This window comes from Chrysemys picta, chromosome 19, assembly GCF_011386835.1.
Source record: "Chrysemys picta bellii isolate R12L10 chromosome 19, ASM1138683v2, whole genome shotgun sequence".
Taxonomy (NCBI): domain Eukaryota; kingdom Metazoa; phylum Chordata; order Testudines; family Emydidae; genus Chrysemys; species Chrysemys picta.
The window spans coordinates 1606683-1624774 of record NC_088809.1 but is presented as its reverse complement, the minus strand read 5'-3'; the positions used below and the strand labels follow the sequence as shown (position 1 = coordinate 1624774).

General features: G+C 60.6%; 1 protein-coding gene and 1 long non-coding RNA gene across 2 annotated transcripts; one reads left to right on the top strand and one right to left on the bottom strand.

Moving 5' to 3' along the window:
• Positions 1–245: 245 nt before the first annotated feature.
• Positions 246–10010, bottom strand: LOC101931774 (carbonic anhydrase-like). The gene has a single exon (XM_065573263.1). It carries the CDS (start codon positions 2798–2800, stop codon positions 1973–1975), a length of 828 nt encoding a protein of 275 aa, XP_065429335.1. The 5' UTR covers positions 2801–10010; the 3' UTR covers positions 246–1972.
• Positions 10011–11114: 1104 nt separating this feature from the next.
• LOC135976592 (uncharacterized) lies at positions 11115–18061 on the top strand. The gene is made up of 2 exons (XR_010593851.1): positions 11115–11635; positions 16774–18061. It is a non-coding gene; the product is annotated as an uncharacterized LOC135976592 (long non-coding RNA).
• Positions 18062–18092: the final 31 nt, after the last annotated feature.

The following is an 18092-nucleotide window of genomic DNA, read 5'->3' as shown; positions in this document are numbered from 1 at the left end:
AGATCACAGTAATGGAGGCTGCTGTTGCTGCAGATATCACAGCAATAGTTGAATGCACAGAGAGGAGGATGTGTTGGTGCTCACAGACCAGGCCTGACCCTTTGGGAAATGTGGGGTCTACTCCTGGCTCAGCTATAGCTTTTTTGTGAGCCACTGAGTCACTTCTGTGCCTTGTGTCCCCCTCTCTAAGAAAGGAGACGGATTCTAAATGAATTGGTGTTTGTAGAGCGCTTGGAGCGCCTCTGCTGAAAGGCAGACGTACAAAGTAATACAATATTTCCCTACTAAGCCTGTCCCTATTGCAGGCTGCCCTGCTTTCACCTGCACCAGCTCGTTCACTTGCCTGTCATCTGGCCTCTTTCTCCCTAGCAGCTGAGGTCTCAGGGCAGTAGAGTGGTGGTGATGCTGTAATAGGTGGAGGAAGCGGATTTGGATCTGTCACTGGCTAGAGTTAGTTTCTTTCCTATTGCATTTGCAGGCCTGCTCTAGTATGTGTCCCCATCACCCAATTGCCCATCTTCCCTAGGTCTCCCAGCCCAAGTCTGCCTGGCTTTTCCAAACCCCTTTCTCTTTAGCAAGTGCCAAGACCTCTGAGGCCTGCTCTTCCTTCTCTCCTTGAGCAAATGTTCCCTTTTCCCCCACAGGGAGGAACATTTCAGCCCTTTTGCCCTAGCTCTGAGGCGTCTCTTCCTGGTCCAATTCTGTTGTCATTTGTTTTCTTATGATGCCACCTGGTGGTCCAAGTCTTTCATAACCCTGGGTTTCTAGAGGGATGCTGCTGTTGTCCAAGGCGTTATGGTAACAGCTTTGCACTCAGATCGCTTTCCCCTGCTAACTGGGTGTTGTGGGTATTGTCACATGAAGCCATCCTCATTATATATAGTGTCTCTCCCTCTTTTGTCCATGTAGCTTATCAGGTGCCTATCACCGTAATTCTGTTTGGGGTTGTTTTCAGACACTCACCAGCCAGGCTGTGGAGGTTGTTAGAGACCGGGTGAGTGCTTCTCCCCTTCCCCCTCTTGTCTTAGTCTAGCTGTTGCTGTCCCAAGAAAGCCAAACAAGTAAGACTTGCATTTCCTGCTGTACGGGGCAATGTCTGGTAATTTTCACGAGGGGCGTGCTATCTGCCTGGGCTGCTTGGTGCTAGCGCTGTGTGCTCCAGGCCTGAGAGTTTGACCTGGGGGCTGGCAGAGTGTTGGACTCCAAGGCCACTGGAGTGGCAGCAAGGACAACTCTGTCCTTCAGCTCCCTGAAGAACTCACATGTGCTGGCGTGGGGAAGATGCTTGCAAGAGTCAAAGCTGTACTAGTGAAACCTACATCTGTTTTCAAGCTGGTTTACTTAACGCCCTGTGTAGCCATGGCCAGTTTGGTTGAAAAGGAGCTTGTTTGGGTTTATTTAGATACTGAACTGCCTTTAATTAAACCCCACTCTATATCCCCTGTGTGTAACAGTTTAAGACACACCTGGACCCATTCTGGGGCAGTAGGCTGGGCTCTCCTGTGCCTGTTACAAGTGCTGTGGGCTCTTTACCCCTGCTGGGGGGGATGCTAGATGCTGCCCTGGGGTGAATTTTGTTAAAGCTTCATCATGAGGGAGGGGTGGGGGTCTCGCTGGTCCCTAATGTGGTGGGAAGAGCCCTTTCCCATCCTTGCTGTAGCCCCTGGGCAGTCTCTGTACACCCCCTCCCCCATGCTCGGGGCTGGGTGCCCCACAGACCCCGCCACTGGGGGGAGTTTAGCGTATGGCCAGAGCTGTTGTCCCAGGGCTGGCAGAGATCTGTACCTCCCCTGCACCCCGGCCCCCAGGATCCCGCCTGGCCCCTCCTGCCCCGGCTCCCCTCTCCCGAGGGCCGAGGCCGCTGCCCCAGGGGGGCGCTCCGAGCCCGGCCTGCGCGGGGGAAGGAGGCAGGCTGGGGGCAGCGTGGCAGGGCGTTTATTGAGCAGCCGCCGGGCCGGGCCGGGCCGGGCGCTCAGCGGAAGTTGGCCCGCAGCTCCCGGCCGTGCAGCGGCTGGCACGGCCGCCAGTTGTCCTGCAGCGGGCAGGGCGGCTCGCCGGCCGCGCTGCTCAGAAGGCCGCGCAGGGCGCCCAGCTGCTCGGCGCCGATGGCCACGGGCTCCCGCAGCACCAGCCAGGTGACGCTCTCCAGCAGCGGCGGGGTGGTCAGCGAGCCCGGGTACGTCCAGAAGTCGCCGCCGGCGGGCAGCAGCTCCCGCGGCTGGAAGGCGGGGCAGGGCGCCTGGGTGCCCCGGGTGCGCACGGAGCCCAGCGCCCCCAGCAGCGGCTGCAGGGCCGGGCAGGGCGGGCCCAGGCGCAGCAACACGGCCACCACGGCCAGCCCGTCGGGGCGGCTCAGCGCCTCGCTCAGCCGCGGGTAGCGGGCCCGCCAGTGCACCACGTGCAGCTCGGCCGGGAAGCGGCGCCCCTCCAGCGTGTGCTCCGAGCCCTGCTCCGGCCCCGAGCCCCAGTGCAGGTGGAGCTGGGCCAGGCGGTAGGGGCCCGCCAGGGGCCCCCCGGCCAGCGCCGCGCCCTCCGCGAACTGCACCTGCACCGTGTGCCCGCTGTTGGCGAGGCTCTGCGCCGCGGCCGCCTCGTAGCTGAACTGCAGCGGCCGCAGGGCGGCGTCGTAGCGGGTGTCCTGGGCCCGGATGTCCACGGGGGACTGCCGCCGCCCCCGGGCCAGGGGGAAGTGCTCATGCCAGCGCTCCGGGCCGTCCTCGGGGCCGTAGCCCCACGCGTGGGACGCGGCTCCGCCTGCGCCCCTGGAGCCGGGCCTCCCGCACCAGCCCCAGCAGCTCATGGTGACCCGGCCGCCTGCGCTGGGCGCCGGCCGCGACTGTCCGGTCAGCGCCCGTCACAGCCCGGGGCGCCGCCGCTTGTCCTGCGCCCGGCGCCCACGTGGCGGCGCTGTGGTCCCGCGGGGCGGGGGTCTGCGCAGGGCGCCAGGCTGCCCCTAAGGCCGCGGCTCTGGGCCCCTTCGGGGTGTGATTTGCCCGGCGCACCCCGAGTGACACCTCACTCCCGGCAGCGCCCTGTCACTGGCACCGGCCGCCTCCACGGTCAGACACAGCCACTGGGCCGACACTTGGGTGCACAACCCACGAAAGCTTATGCCCAAATAAATCTGTTAGTCTTTAAGGTGCCACCAGACTCCTTGTTGTTTTTGTAGCTACAGACTAACACGGCTACTCCCTGTTACTTGAACCCAGAGCTGGGGACACGTGTGTGTCTGGATGAAGTGTCAGTTTGTGCTGAGTTGGCTGGTGCCTTCTATGTGGCCTGCTGTAAAACTCCACCATATCTAGAGGAGTTGAGTTACCCCCTGCAAGCCCTGTGCGGACCCCTGGGGTATGCGGACCCCTGGTGGAGAACCACTGCCCTAAAGGATCCCTGCATCTGTCCTGGTCCACCCCATCCCCCCGCCCCCCAAGTTCAGAGGCTGCTGGTCTGGGCCCAGGTGTGAGTCACAGGAGTGGGACAGGGCAGGACTGGGTGGGCGGCAGGGCTGGAGCACAGGCGGAGAGACCAGTCACTTCCTCCTGACTCATGTTCCTTTCCCTGTGGATTTCTGTCTCTCCCTGTGTGCCCTCGGCCCCCAGCCTCCCTGGAGAATCTCCCCAGGCAGGTCCACCGGGATCCCCAGACATCCAGGGCAGGGGCTGGGATGTGGGTTTCTCTTTGCTGGAAATATGTTTATTTTCTCCTCTCCTGCTTCTAGTATGTGCTCTGAATGCTCCCAGCCAAGGGCCAGGAGCAGCCCAAGACCCACTCGCCTGGGCCTCTCATGCACTCGGAGGCCCCACGCCCCTTGACCAGTTCTTGCGCCTGCTCAGGCATGAGACACACTTCAGAGGTTTTCCCACCCTGTTCAACAAGGCAGGGAAGCAAAGGCTCCGGGAGCCCCCCCACCCCAGGGGGCCAGCACTTCCCAGCCCCGCCAGGCATCTGTCCCAGCTCCCCTTGCAGCCTGTGCCCGCTGCTCCCGGGCACCTGCACATGCTCCAGCCTCAGGAGCCTGCAGGATTGTCCTCTCCGAAAGCCAGGGAGGCCATGCAGCGCCACAGTGTGAACGGACAGACACACGCTCGGGCTGCTCTCAGTGCCACTCCAGCCCTGCGAGGATTAGCCTGACAAGGCCAAACACAGGCTTGGAAGGGCCGTTTGCCGGCTGAGTGGGAGAGGCTGGTGATTCCGCCGGAGCCCTGTGGTCACGCTGCTGGAGACAGATGCTGTATTGGGATGGGGGCTTGCTGCAGCGGCTGTTCCCATGGGTGGGCGTTGCGGTGCGGTGCCCTTCCCATTGCTGTAGCTGCCTGCTGAGGCCCCGGCTCGGTCACAAGGGCCAGTGGACCTTGGTTTCCTCCCACCGGCATCAGGAAGTGAGCACAGGGCAGCTTAGCGAAGGTCCGGGGTCACTTCGGAGGATGGGATAGTCTTGGGAGTCAGGGGGATGGCCGGGGACAGTTCGGGGTTCAGCTGTGGAGTGTGGGAGACGGCCTGGGGTTCACCTCACAGGGTGGTTGCTCCCAAGCCAATCCGGCCCCCTGCTTTTGCCTCTGGATTCTGATGGCGGGTGTTGCGTTTTCCTCTAGCTTTCCTGGCAGGATCGGGAAGAGCTGCGGGACTTTCCCTGGGAACAAGAGCGGGGTGTAGCCCATTTGCGGTAAAGCGGCTCCAGGTGAGATCACCGCGCTCAGCACAGCCCATCTGCCCAGTCTGTGGTGCCTCAGTCCCATGCCACTTGGCTGCTGGTGCTGCCACTACTCAAACAGCCAAATTCTCTGTCGCAGGCCAGGGCGGCTTCCCTCTCGGAGCCGAGCCGAGCCGGTGTGCGCCTGAGAGCGAAGGGCTGATGGTGTTGGGAAGGGTGAGGCACATGGGCAGGGCTTCTGCCGTGTGGCGTGGAGCTGAGCTCTTCAGCTGCTGCTGGGTTCTGAGCCCCTGAGGTCAAGTGTCCGGCTCCTTTTATGGCACGCTGAAGCCGTTACGTCTCATGGGAACACCCAGGGCACATCTGGGCACTTTCAGCTCAGACCCAGGGGTTACAAACCCCACGGGCAGCTTTCCCCTCTTGCTCAGGGCCCTGGCATGTTTTGTGACACGATCCCTGGCTGTCTGTCACCTCCTAATAGCTGGGTTGGCAGGGGAGGTGGGCAAGTGCCCCCCCCCCCCCCCGCCTAGTGACCAGCTGTGTGTCCTGATCATGGCGGCTTTCTGCCCCCTCTTGCCCCCTGCGCATTCGGGACCTGCTGCCTTTCTCCTTCCCTTCCCTCCAGGTCAGTAGCAGCAGCAGTGAATCACCTCCCCAGAGCTAGGAAGCAAGGTCAGGATGGAAGCCAGGCAGCCCTGTGCTCACCAGCCATTTCCTAGCGGCCTTCCCTGGGGCTTTGCGCGCACACACATCCTGAGAGCCCCCAGGCAGCCCCAGGACTTTCCGGGGCAGCAGCAGAACTATTTCCTGCCTCTCTCCTCCCCCACCTCTCAGTCATTTCCTCTCTCTGTTTATTTTCACTGCTGCGCTCCTTGTCTCCCCTGCTGCCTCAGCAGGCCCCATCTTCTCAAAACAGGACCCCTGTGCCCCCTGATTCAATCCCCTCCTGAGTTACAACCTCCCAGCTCTTCCCACCCAGCCAGTCTGCTGCAGCCTCCAGCCCCAGAGCACGAGCACTCTCAGCTCTGAGCTGAGATCGGCTTTGCAGGGACCACAGCCTGCTCCTACCCACGCCGCTGACTCCAGCATGGCTCAGGCCCCTTCCTGCCCTGGAGCCTAGAAGGGCCCAGGTCCTGCTTGCGGGTGGAGTCCTGGGCCCCCAGCCTGCACCAGACGGCAGATAGTCCTGCCGTGCTACCAAAGGGGGACAACCGCTGAGAGAGCCACCGTGGCCATGGAGCCGCTCCTGGTGGGGCGTAGCTGAGGGTGAGGCCAGCACAGCGACTTTTACTGGTGCCCCATAGGAAGCACGGCTGGTCTCACTGAGATGCCTCCAAGGCACCTGCTGCCCCTCCTTCCCCCAGGCCGCAGCCCCCTCTGCCATCCTAATGCAATTAGTGCTCATTACATCCAAGATTTACATTTCACCCTAATTACCCTACCTGCCTCCACATGGCTGTGCCCCGTCTCCTGTCTCCATCGGAGCCGTACCCTCAATGTGTCTGGGGATGAGGGGACAGATGCTGCTGGGAGCCCCCTGTCCCAGGGCTCACTGCTGAATGCCTGGCCAGGGAGAGCTGTGAGGGCCTCTTGCCTGCCCGCGCCTGTTAGCACGGAAATGCTGCTAGCCCGCTCGGCCGCGCCGGTGCCCCAGCAAGCCGCGTGGGCGCAGCCTGTGCCCCAGGCTGCCAGCGGACGGCCCGGGAACCAGCAGCAGGGCTCTGTAAGCTGGAGCAGTTTGTCTAGGGTGGGGCTCCTCATGTGTCTGTGCTGGGCCTGGGCAGCAGAACAAACCCATCGCTTCAGTGGTGTCCTAGCCAGGCTCCTGTGCACAAGCAGCAGATCTCCCCTCGGCTGGGTCAGGAGGAGCCCCCCAGAGATGCTCTGGGCCATGCTTGCCTCCCATGTGCACAGTCCTGCCCTGTCCTGCCTGCATTCTGCCACCCCCTGTTCCCTCCATGGGAAGCCTGGACCAGGCAGCCGGAAATGAGCTTGAGCAGAGATGTTTGTCCCCTCAGAGCTGTACTGCAATTCTACGTTGGAGCTGGCATCCCAGACAGGCCTGGCCCCCCTGCTGCCCCTCCCATGGCAGGGTTGTGGGGGGGGGGGGGTATTGGTGCCTTTAAAGTCTGAGCCCCGTGCCCGTCTGCCAGCTCCCCACTCAGCTGTCTCCAGGAGACGTTTATTATTCAGTGTGCAGAGGCTCTTAGTGACGGCTCAAATTCCCCTTCCGGGAAGGCGAGCGATGAACCCCTCTCAGTCCATTACTCAGAGTGATAAACGGCTCTCCCCGGGGCCGTCATTGGAGCTCTCCATCACGGGGCGTGAGGTGGAACTGGCGGGAGCCGGGCGCACCCACGGGCCCGGGCTGTGGAAACCCAGCTAGGCCACACTCTGTCTCGGTTTAGGAGCGGAAGAGAGGGATGAGGCTTAGCTCTCACCACGCAGGGCAGTGCCCCGGTCCCCATTATCCCAGCCAGCACACAAGGCTCTCACACGCCCTTCCCAGCCGGGCTGCACGGAGGTAGCAGAGCCACCCCCTGCCAGCTCCTCACACCTTCATCCAATGTCAGCATTTAGGGCACAGCCGGGCACTCCCAGCTCTGGGTATGGGGCGCGCGTACCCCTGCGTCCTGCACATGCCCTGCTGACTCCAGGCTGGACGGTGACTCACCGGATCCAGGCACTGCCACCATGTACTCACACGTGCCCAGAGACACACCGACCCCCCCCAGCACCGTGCCTACCATGCACCGAGTGACACGCTGGGGGATGAGCCCTGCCCTGCTGCCAGCCCAGGCCCCACGCTGGGTGTATCACAGCAGGGGAGAGGCCATGGCACAACCAGCAGAGGGGAAGTTGAGCCAGCAAGGGGACGGAGGGACACGAACACCTGGCTGCCATCTGGCCTTGCTGGGCCTGTAACACACACGTCCAGCCCAGCCCTCTCCCCCTCTGCTGCTGCTGCTAGCCGCCTCTCCCATGGCCTCAGCCCTCCCGGGCCCCCACAAAAGGAGATCACACATGGGCCGGGAAGCATCCCTCTCTCCCGCTGCTGTCCCAGCTGGGAGTGCTGTGCGCCAGGGATAATGGGATAATCACCTTAAACTGGGGCAGCACTAATGCAATTGTGGGATTAGCAGGCTGGAAAGGTGACACCCCCCAGCTGAGCTGAGCTCTGCCCACCCTGGCTCCATTTGCCTCCGTTCCTGTGACTCCAGGGGGGTGGGGCAGAGCAGAGAAGTCCCCCCAGCCAGCAGCAGTGGGCCTGGCTGGGGGAGTATTTGGGGTGACCAGCAGTGTTCCCATGGCTGCTCCCTAATCAGTGCTCTGAGTGCAGGGAGGTGGTGCCCTGGCCTCCCCTCATGCGGGGTCTCTGGGTTCAGGTTCTGCTTGGGGTACAGCGAGGGCACAGCTGCGAACACCTGCGGGCGCAGGCAGGTGGGCGGGGGGGCTGGGCCCTGCAGCCTCTCCCTCTCTCCATGCAGCTGTGGGGTGGGGGACTGAGCGGGAACCAGGGCAGCTGGGTTTTATTCCAGTTGCGCCATTGATTTGCTGGGTGATCTTGGGTAAGTCCCCTCCCCCCGTGTGCGGCACAGCTAGGGTCACGGACTGTGTGTGGTGCCCGCTTGGGGCCCTCAGGGTTACGGGGCTGATACCTGGGGGTGACTTTCTGACTGCCAGGGACTATGACCCCCAGTGGCCTCTTTTGCTGGGTCCTGCCCCCAGCCAGGGCTCTGACTCCAGCCGCTCGTTCCCATGTAGCAGCACAAGCACTAACTGGTGCCCAGACACACGCGTGGCAGGCCCAGGCCAGCCCCTTTCCATCTCACTAATGACAGTAATTGTGCCCCGTTGGCTCCAGCGCTGCTCTGGGTCTTTATTCCCCTCCTTGCCTCGCCTCACCCTTGTCTGCTTTGAATTATCGCCCTGTCATATGCAAATGGCACTTTAATTACATCCAGGCTAATTAGGAGCTGGCAGCCCAGCCCTGTGCAGTCACCCTGTGAGGGCTCTAGCTGCTAACGAGCGGCGGTTTGCATGGGGAGCGAGCAGCTCCGGGGAAACACCAAAGGGGCCAGAGACCAGGTGCTCCTCAGCAGTTCCCCGCAGCAGCTGGCAGCCCTTTGCCTCCTTCCGGGGGGATTTCCTTCCCTGGCCGTGGGCTGGGGCTGACGCTCAGTTCCCCTCCCTGCTACCCTGCCAGGCCCTGCTGCCTGACACCTTGGGGCAGGCGGAGGGTCCGCAGCTCCTTCACCAGGCCAAGTGCAGGGATTCAAGGGGTGCAGCGAGACATGACCCCCCCCCCGCTCTGGTCCTGGGGAGCCGTTAGCTCCGCTGCCCAGCCGGGCTCCAGGGCCTGGGGAGATTCACACCCCACACAGGGCCAGCACCAGAGGGCACTTGTATAGCAACCCTCCTCCACCCCCATGAGCAGCAGAAAACTCCTGGACTGGCAAACGGGCACCCCCAGGCCAAGCAGCCTGGTTCTGTACCGAGCCACGCAGAGCGGTGGGAATTGGGGCGCTGTGGGGCCTGCAGGGGTGGTGATGAGCTGCTGCCCTCCCCCCATCCCCGTGGCTGGTCCTAGCCCTCCTCCCCTCAGTGCCCTGAGCTTGAAAGGCTCAGCAGGGTCACAGGAGAGACCTGCTGCTGCAGCCAGGAGTGCTGGGAGCCTGTGGGGGGGGGCTCTGTCTCCAGCTCCTGGTCTGGTGGGGCAGGGAACAGCAGAGACCGCAGGGTGGACGCTTGCTCCCCCTCCCTGGCAGCTCAGCTGCAGAGCCTGGCTAGAGCATGTGCCCAGCCAGGGCCCAGGACATCGATGCAGTGGATTTTCCGCCTTGCAGTGTCCCCATGCCATGGCCCCCGCATCTTTCTGCACCCCACACTGCCCCTTGGGGAACTCCCACCCCGGTCCCCGCACACCCACGGGCCTCCCCACAGACGCAGGGGGCTGCCCTGAGGGGCAAGGCAGATGCCCGCACCACTACTCAAGGGTCACATCCCTCCCCGGGCTGCACAGGGGGCTGGCACTGGGTTACATGGATGCTGCCACCCCGGCCTTGGAGCCCAGCCAGGATCATGCCCCAAGCCAAGGCCAGGCAGGAGACAGGGAGTTGCCACTGGCTGCCAATGCCCCTGTCTCTGCCACGCACTAGAAATGGGGCCAGAACTGCACCGGTCTCTCCGCCCAGGCTGGGCAGCGCTGGTGTCTCCAGAGCTCGGCGCTGGCTTGGGCCTTGGCATTGCCTGCCCAAAGTCACCCCGGCTGCCCTGCTCAGCTGGGCCGGACGCAGCTCCAGCCTCACCTGCCCATGGAGCCCCTGAGGGCCGTGCTGGCGGAAGAGACTCCGTGGGGCTGTTGGGGGCAGCCCCTCCCCCATCTCTGAACTGACTGCTTCGAACAATGGGGGGCGGGGGGATGGAGCAAGCTGCCGCCTGGCACGCAGCGATTATTGAATTACCCACCTCCATCTGAGCCCCATCTGCTCGGAGTATGTGGGTCAGGGATTAGCGCTCCGGCACTTCCCGTCTGACCCGGGGGCTCCCCGCCCCTTTGCCACAGCCCCGCCGCACCCCCCCTTTCGCAAAGCTGCCCCGCTCAGGTCTGTGTGTGGAGAAGGGGCAGCTGGCTGAGGGCCCTGGGGGAGACGTCTCCCTCCCCCCCCGAGGTGGGAGCAGCGCTGGCGAGGCGGTGGGGTCTCCCTCGCGGGGTGACAGAGAGCGGGTGTCTTTCAAACCGGGTCACTCCAGCTCAGCCGGGGCGCTGGGGCCAGCGCAGGGCTTGCAGGGGCAGCTCGCTGCCTGAGTTGTGCGGGAGTCTGGACTGGATGAGACTGGCCTCTCGCCTGGCCACAGTCGCTGGGCTGCACGTATGAGGGGAGGGGGCTTTACACCCCACTGTCTCAGCAGGTCGGGAGCAGAAAGGCCTCTGCCTCTGATTTTAGCTGTGCCCATCACAGAAATGCAGCCACCTCTGCGTTAGAACACGGCGTCCCCCGGTGCAGAGCAACAGGGCCTAGTTCTGTAGCATGGACATGGCAGCTCGGTGGGCCTCTGTGCCAGGAACCCCTCCCAGGGCCTGACCGTTTCAAAGCTGGGGGGGGGAGCAGAGCCCTTTCCGGCCTAAGGGGCTGAGCTCTGTGCTGTGTCCCCCGCCCCCGGGGCCTGCCTGCTAAGCCCCGTGGCCTGCACCGCTGATAAGAGCCAGACTGCCGGGGGCCTGGGGCAGGGGCGGGGGCCGGCAGGCGCAGGGTCCTTGGTGCGCTGCAGTGTGACCGTGGGCCGGGGCCTAGACCTTTCCAGCACAGCCATGGTCGGGGCCCTAATGGCTCGTGCTCAGCACCGCGCTTATCTCTAGGGCCAGGATGTGGGGGGGATCCAGGGGGCTTGCTGGGGCGGGGGCGCCAGCTGAGTGAGCGCCTGGCCTCCCAGGCTCATTGATTGTGAGCTCAGAGCCCTCGCACGCTGGCCTGTGGCCTTGGCTGTTATTGGGGGGGGGGGCGGTGCAGACCCCCAAGGGCTCGAGAGAGCAAACCACCGTCCCCTGCCCAGCTCCGCCCGTGCCCCTGAAGCCCACCCCACAGCCCCCATCCTACCCTCGCCTCCCCCAGCGCTGCTTGCTCCTGTTTGCCCCCAGGCAGCCCACTTTGGCGCCTGGTGCTGGTGAGAGGCGCAGGGGCCCCGCAGGGCATGGCTCCCCTGCAGCTGGGAGCCAGACGCCTGCCTGCCTGGTGGACAAACTCTCACAATGGGCTCTGCCCAACCTGCTCAAATCGCCTGCAAGCGCACCCCCCCGCCCCCCCAGCTGCACAAGGCCCCACCCTGCCAGCTGAGCACACACCTAACGCCCCACTGACGAGCCATTGGGGGCAGCTGTGGGGAGCTTGTTTTGCCTTGGGTCCAGGGTGAAGCACACGCTGGAAGAGCTGTTCCCAGCCAGGGCCCCGCTCAGGAGGAGCGACAGGACACCTGCAGTGTGAGGTCAGGCATGCTGAGCAGGGGGACCCCCCCCTTAAAACAGGGGGTGTTGCAGGAGCTTTGTGTGCTGATGGGGGGAGCGGGGGTAGAAGCCGGGGGCGCATGCAGGGGTGTGGGGTGGGCAGGGGATAGGGCAGGCTAGACCAGCTGGGGCCAGGGTATGGCATGAGGTGAGTGCAGCATTGAGGGTGGTGGCTGCTTGATGCATGGCTGAGCGGCGCCGGCTCACCCTCCCCTTCAGAGGTGTCTCTTACTGCTGCAGACTCCCAGGTGGGGGTGATGGGGCAGCACTGGGCCCCCTAGGCCAGCAGGGCTCTGCTCAGCAGCTGGCATGGGGATGCCCCAAGCCAGGCCCTGTGTGCTGGCGCCCACTAGCAGGGCTGGAGGAGCGTGAGGCGAGTCCCATGCCCCTGCAGCCAGGCCTGGGCCCAGGGAGATGCCACGGAGAATTCCCACAGCCTGAGCCGGGCAGCGCCCAACCCATCCCTGGCACCATCAGGAGCCCTGCTGGATGTGCTGTGCCAAGGGGCCTTGCCCACTTCGCCCTTCGGCTCTGGGACTGCTTGGGGTGGCGGTGTCTGCATGCCTGGACTGCACCTTTCTCTGCTGTGGTGGGGGAGCAGCTGGGCCCCTAGGTTGTAGGGCAAGATGCTGCTCCTGGCTGTTCTCTGCTGGGGTGACTCCTGGCACCATTGTCCCCACTTGGCCAGCGGGGGACTGGGGCTGGGGGGATGGGCTGGCTGGGCAGGATGCACCGGCCGTCAGGGGAATGGCCCCCATTGCAGGGGGTCGAGGCGGGGGGGCTGGGTGAGTTGCATGGAGGCCTTGCTCTGCCCAGGGCTTCCAGCTGCAGCAGCTCCCACTGGCTGGGCCCCCGGCGCTCTCAGGATCTAGTTACAATCCAGCCTGTGGCCACAGCTAGTGGGAAAGACACAAGTTATTACAGCGCGCCCCTTGCCTGGCCTATCCATACCTCTGGTTTCCAAGAGAAAACAGCCCGGCCCAGCCCGGCGCACGGCCCGCACACAGCCCAGGGCCCAGCGCAGCTGAGTTGTCTGCCACGTCCCTTCCCTTAGCTCCATGCTCAGCCCCCTGGCTGCCCGGTGCCCGAGGACAGGCGGCTCCAGGGCCGGATAGGCTTCTGGCCCCTCGAGCAGATGGGCCAGTGCATTAGGCCGTGGGCAGGGACGTGCAGGCAGCGGAGAGCTGTGGCTTGGAGAAGCTGGTCCTAGCATTACAGAGGAGCCACCTCCGGCCAAAGGGGCTGGACTAGGCAGCAGGGGCAGCCGCTGGCAGAGCTCCAACGAAGCCACCTCAGTCGAGCTCCTGTGCGTTTGGGAACAGGCTGAACTTTCTCCTGCAGCTTCAGGCAAATTCTGAGCCAGAGGGAGGGGCTGGCCTCCCTAATCAGTAACTGCAAAGCCCAGGCCAGATCTCTGCTGGGCAGCACCTTCCCTGAGGTACATGCACTCCAGCGGGGCAGGGGGGACTAGTGCTTTCCTCTGCCTTGTGGAGCAAGGGGGCAGAGGTAGTTGAGGAGAGGTCTTGACAGTGAGCGCTCTATCTTCCTTGCCAGGGGATGAGCAGCAGTGCAATAGTTAGTGTTACCTGCCTCAGACTGTCCTCATTAGGGACCAGAGTCAACGCCCACTGAGCAGACTGGGGGAGTGCTCCCCACTCTCAGGGAGTGGGTGGGATGGTTGCAGACAGGTGGTGGATGTGCTGCTTGGGGCACTGTGCTGGCAGGTTTTCTTTGCATCCCACACAAGAAGAAATGTACATTTGTGTCAACAAAAGCTCAAAATGCTGCAGCCCCAGCCACCCTGCTAACACGACGTCCCTGCCAGACCCGGGCACTGAGCTGCTCTGATGGGGTGACTTGTGCCCAGCCCTTCAGCTTTTACTCTACCCGCCCAGACCCATTTTGGGCACCCATCAGCTAGAAAAATGCTATTGCTACCACGTTAGGCACATACCCGGGGGGATGTGGCTGGTGGCAGTTTTTCTGTATCAAAATGTTACTGGGCATCCAATCTGCGAAAACATCATGGCACCCAAAGGGCCATGCCGCGTCAAAACAGAGTCTAATTGTGCCCACAGTTGGCAGAAAGCTTCTAAAGACCTTTGATAATGCAAGTGTGTCCTCAGAGTAGTTCCTGTTCTGGAGAGTTCAGGAAATGTTTCACCTCAGGTGATAGTTTGTGCATTTCCCTGAACCTTTTTGCCTTTAGTTAAAGCAAAATTCTATAGTCACAGAACAGCAGGAGCGTGTTTGTACCTTGTAATACATCAGAATATTTGTCTCTCTCTATGGAATGGGCTGATTCGAGAAGTTTGTCTAGCTGCTATTTGTATGAAGTTATGCAGATGAGACCCCTGCCCCCCAATTATAAAGACTATTTCTAGATGTTCTCTGCTCAGCCAGGGAGACAAGTCTAAAGCACACACATTACAACGGTAATGAGCTTCTTTCTGAATACAATGGTAATACAGGTAAACCTCTTACATACCAGTCAGGGAGCTCAGTAGAAGGGCTGTAGAATGTCTTGTATGAACAGTGTGTGTGAAAAACAAAGTATTCGGCAGCACACGGTAACTGACAAATGGCTTTATTTCTCCTTTTTCCCATATCATTATAAAATAAATCAATTGGAATATTACTATTGCCCTGACATTTCAGTCTATAGAGCAGTATAAACAAGTGTCATGGACTCACAGATCGTGCCCACTCTTGGCCCCGTGCGGTCCGTGGGGGGGTGCCCCTTTCAGTGAGACAGCCCTTCTCGGGGGGTCAGGCCCCTCCATCTCCTGGAGCTGCTCCTCTCTGAGCCTTAGCATGTCTGTCTCTGCCGTGGGCCCCCTCAGGGAGTCCACTCGCTCTGGACCCCCGGGGCCTCCCCCCCCAAAGGGGTTGATGCAGCCCTGTTCTCTAGACCGGAGTGACTCTCAGCCAGCATAAAACAGGAGGGTTTATTGAGAGTTGAACACAGCACAGGAAACTCTCAGGGCCTCAGGCCTGGCTTCCCTCAGCCCAGCACATCCCAGTCTCTCTGTATCCAGGTGGGCTCTGCCTGCTCCCCCTCTCCAGCCCCAAGCCCCCCTGCTGGGCATCTGTGATCACCAGCCCCAGGCCCTGCCTCTGTCCATTGTCTTCTCTCCAGGTAAACAGGGTCGTAAACTTGGGCCTCCTCTGGCTGGAACCGGCTGGTTAGGTCACTGGGTCCTCACTCTGCAGCCCATTGTCCGCCCACCATTGAAACTCCACAGAAAACTCCTCACTTCGTCACAAGTCACTGTATGAAAGTGTAGTTTGTACTGAGTTTGCTAGTGCTTTTTATGTAGCCTGTTGTACAACTAGGCAAATATCTAGATGAGTTGTTGTAGCTCTGTGTACGCCTGGCTGGGAACCACTCCACTAGACTGTCCGATCATCTTGGTGTGACCATGTCTGTGTTCTGACGCTGACCTCAAAACGGCTCATCCTGTCGGTGGTGGGAGCAGGTTTATAGCCAGCCTGCAGTTAGGTTACTAGAGCCCACAGCTGATAACTCAGCTTGTTCTTGGGAGGGGAAGAAATCACTTTAGCACAAAGCCAGGGGGGAAAACAAGCAGTGTTCACCTAGAACGTATCACCCCATGCCCAGTGTTGTTAAACTTGCCCTTTGGTTCATCAAAAGGGACATGAGCCACACAGGCTGCTTAGAGGTAAATTTTCACAGAGCTCTTCAGTTCACACTGTCACACTGGCTTGACAACTTGTATGCTAGGAGAAGGAGCCCCACACGGGAGGGAGGGCTCAAGAACGGCTCGGGCCGGGTCAGCCCCTGGTGGGCAGGCAGCGGAGAGGGCTCAGGCCCAGGCCGGCCCCACACACGGAGGGGAGAGGGGGCCGGTCCCGTGCAGTGTCCCGTTTTCTCTTTGGGAAAACATGGTCACCCTACAAGGGAGGTTACTGGGGCCTTCCCCTCTGGCAGCACATGGTTAATGAGTTGGCTCCTCCCTTCATCACAGTCCATAATGCTGCCATCCCCCATGGACTCTGCTGAGAAATGGCCCTTCAGGGGCCATAAACCAGCATCTCTCATGCAGTAAAAGCCCCAGAAGAGGCTCCTGAAGTGGAGTTGGTGCCAGCGGGTTTCACCTCACAGGTACTTCGCCTTGGGGAGGAGTTTTCTTGTTTCGCTCCAAGGGGACATAGGAAACAAGGTGGCTGGTGTAGGACTTTCCAAGGGACTGGTTTAAGGTGGATTTCGACTCAACTCACCGATACTTTATTGGCAGGAGCGGCTGGACAGGTGCTGCCAAAGTGAAGGACAGAGACCTTGTGCTGTCAGAGGCAGACATGGTTCAGCAGGTAGCTGCCCGCCTAGGTTACAGAGTCACACACCCCTGTCCAGTGGCCATTACTGGCCCTCGGGCAAGTCTCTCCAGAGGCAGGAATAGAATCTCCCTCCAGGAAGGCACCATCAGATACAGCATCTGACCTGTGCTTAATGTCCAAGTGTTCTAAAGTGGAACAGCTTCAGCGAGGAGAGCACCTCACACCAGCACACCCTTACTGCCATGATGAGCAAATGCACTTGAGAGCCAGCAGAAGCCCATCAAATCCCTCCTCCTCCTCAGGCCCCTGGGCTAGGGAAATCAACCCAGAGTCGCCTCCCTCCTGGCTGGGTAGCCAAACCACTAGGCCTCTGCCCCCCCTCCCCTCAGCTGGTTTGTGGGACATTGGGCAAGCACCTAACAGTCTCACAGGCAACAATTTAGCCCCAAACTCACCTGACCGAGTCCAGGAGCAGGTTCCTGATGTGGGTCACGCCCTGGGCAAGGCATCTCTCAGTGGCTACCTGAGGCAGCTCCCTGCCTAGCCAGCTGTAGTGTGCTGTAGATCCTCTACGTGGCTGCCTCGCCCGTCAGTGACAAGGGAGTGGAGATGCTCATGCCAAGGTCACTCTAGTGCTCCTGGCCTCTGACCGATACAGAGCTGGCTGACTTGGGGGGTAATGGTGCTCCGGGAGGGATTGGAATTCTAACCGGAGTTTAGCACTGATGGGTGCCTGTTGGGTAATATCTGTGCTCTATAACACATTGCAATATTCGAGCGGGTGGCGTGTGAGCCTCTGACTGTAGGACTCACCATACAGGCGGGGGCCATGCAGCTGTAGGAGAGGTGCTTTTCTACAGCACTTGCCGTCCCCCCGAGAGGCGACCCCTGAGAGCAGGGCTCGGGTTGGATGTTACAACTAGAGACTCCATACATCAGGGATGAGAAACCAGCAACAAAAGCCCTAAAGACTTACTGTTGTTCTGCTCCATCCCATAGCCATGAGTCACAGACCCTCGAGCCCACGCCTGGAGGGGTAACAACCCCAAACCAAAGGGCTGCTTGGCCTCGAAGGGGACACACTGGTTCTGGACATAAGCAAGAGGTGCTTAGTCCTGAAGGACATCTAGGCTTCTGCAAAGCGCACGCTCTGTTACACCTTTTGGACTAACTCCTTCCAGTATCTGATCACTTGCTTTAACCTTGTAAATAAAGCTCTGATCGCCTTTTCCTGGTTAAGAAATCCTCCTGTCATTTTCGAGAGGGCTGGCTGTGTACCTGAACAGTTCTTTCCTTGGGTGACATACGTGTCCATGGGTATTGTATATGAAGTCTGGGCTTCCACTCTGTTCTGTCTGCCTTCACCACATCGTCAAACACTTCAGTGCAGGTTCGAGCTTTCTCCAAGATGCATCTTCACCTCTTCTTGCAGAACGGCATTGTTCATGGAATCGCCAAGTGCCATCCCTTGCCAACAAGTCACTACATCATTCACAAGGCAGCTTTCCCTCTTGCAACATGTCTGACTGAAGCACCACCGATGATGGTTTCCACGAGCCGCCTTCCACCCTACTTCCCTGCATCACCCAGAAATTCATTGCACATTGCAGGGTTCCCCTCTCAAGGGGCTCACTGGCAAATTTGGTTTGACTCCTCCATTTAATCAACGGTGTTTACAGTACATTGTTTGGTCATAACACCGATCCAGTCTTGGCCCAAAGCGTGGACTCTATCTTGTATTAACATCCATTGCCAATGCAGGAATCAGTGGACTGTAGCGAATATAAAATAGCCGCTAAATAACTTATTAAATCTATCAGTTCTACAACTAATGACTACTGCATGATACAAACTTGCTCCTTCTACCATGTAACTACAGGCTGTGGCATGAACCGAAGGCAAAGTAGTACAGGAAACCTGCATAAAGGCTTGTGAGGCTAAATATTTTCCAAACTGTCCGGACAGTTATTTGGAGCCCACCGTTCTATCAGCACCAGTATTTAGAAGCTTTCTGTCAGTTTGGGTCACAATGAGACTGTTCTGCAAGCGATGGCCTTGTGGGGGCTGGAATGGCTTTTCGGAGTGGATGCCCAATAGCATTTCAACATGACGGGATCTAGAAAAACTGCCCCACTGCCA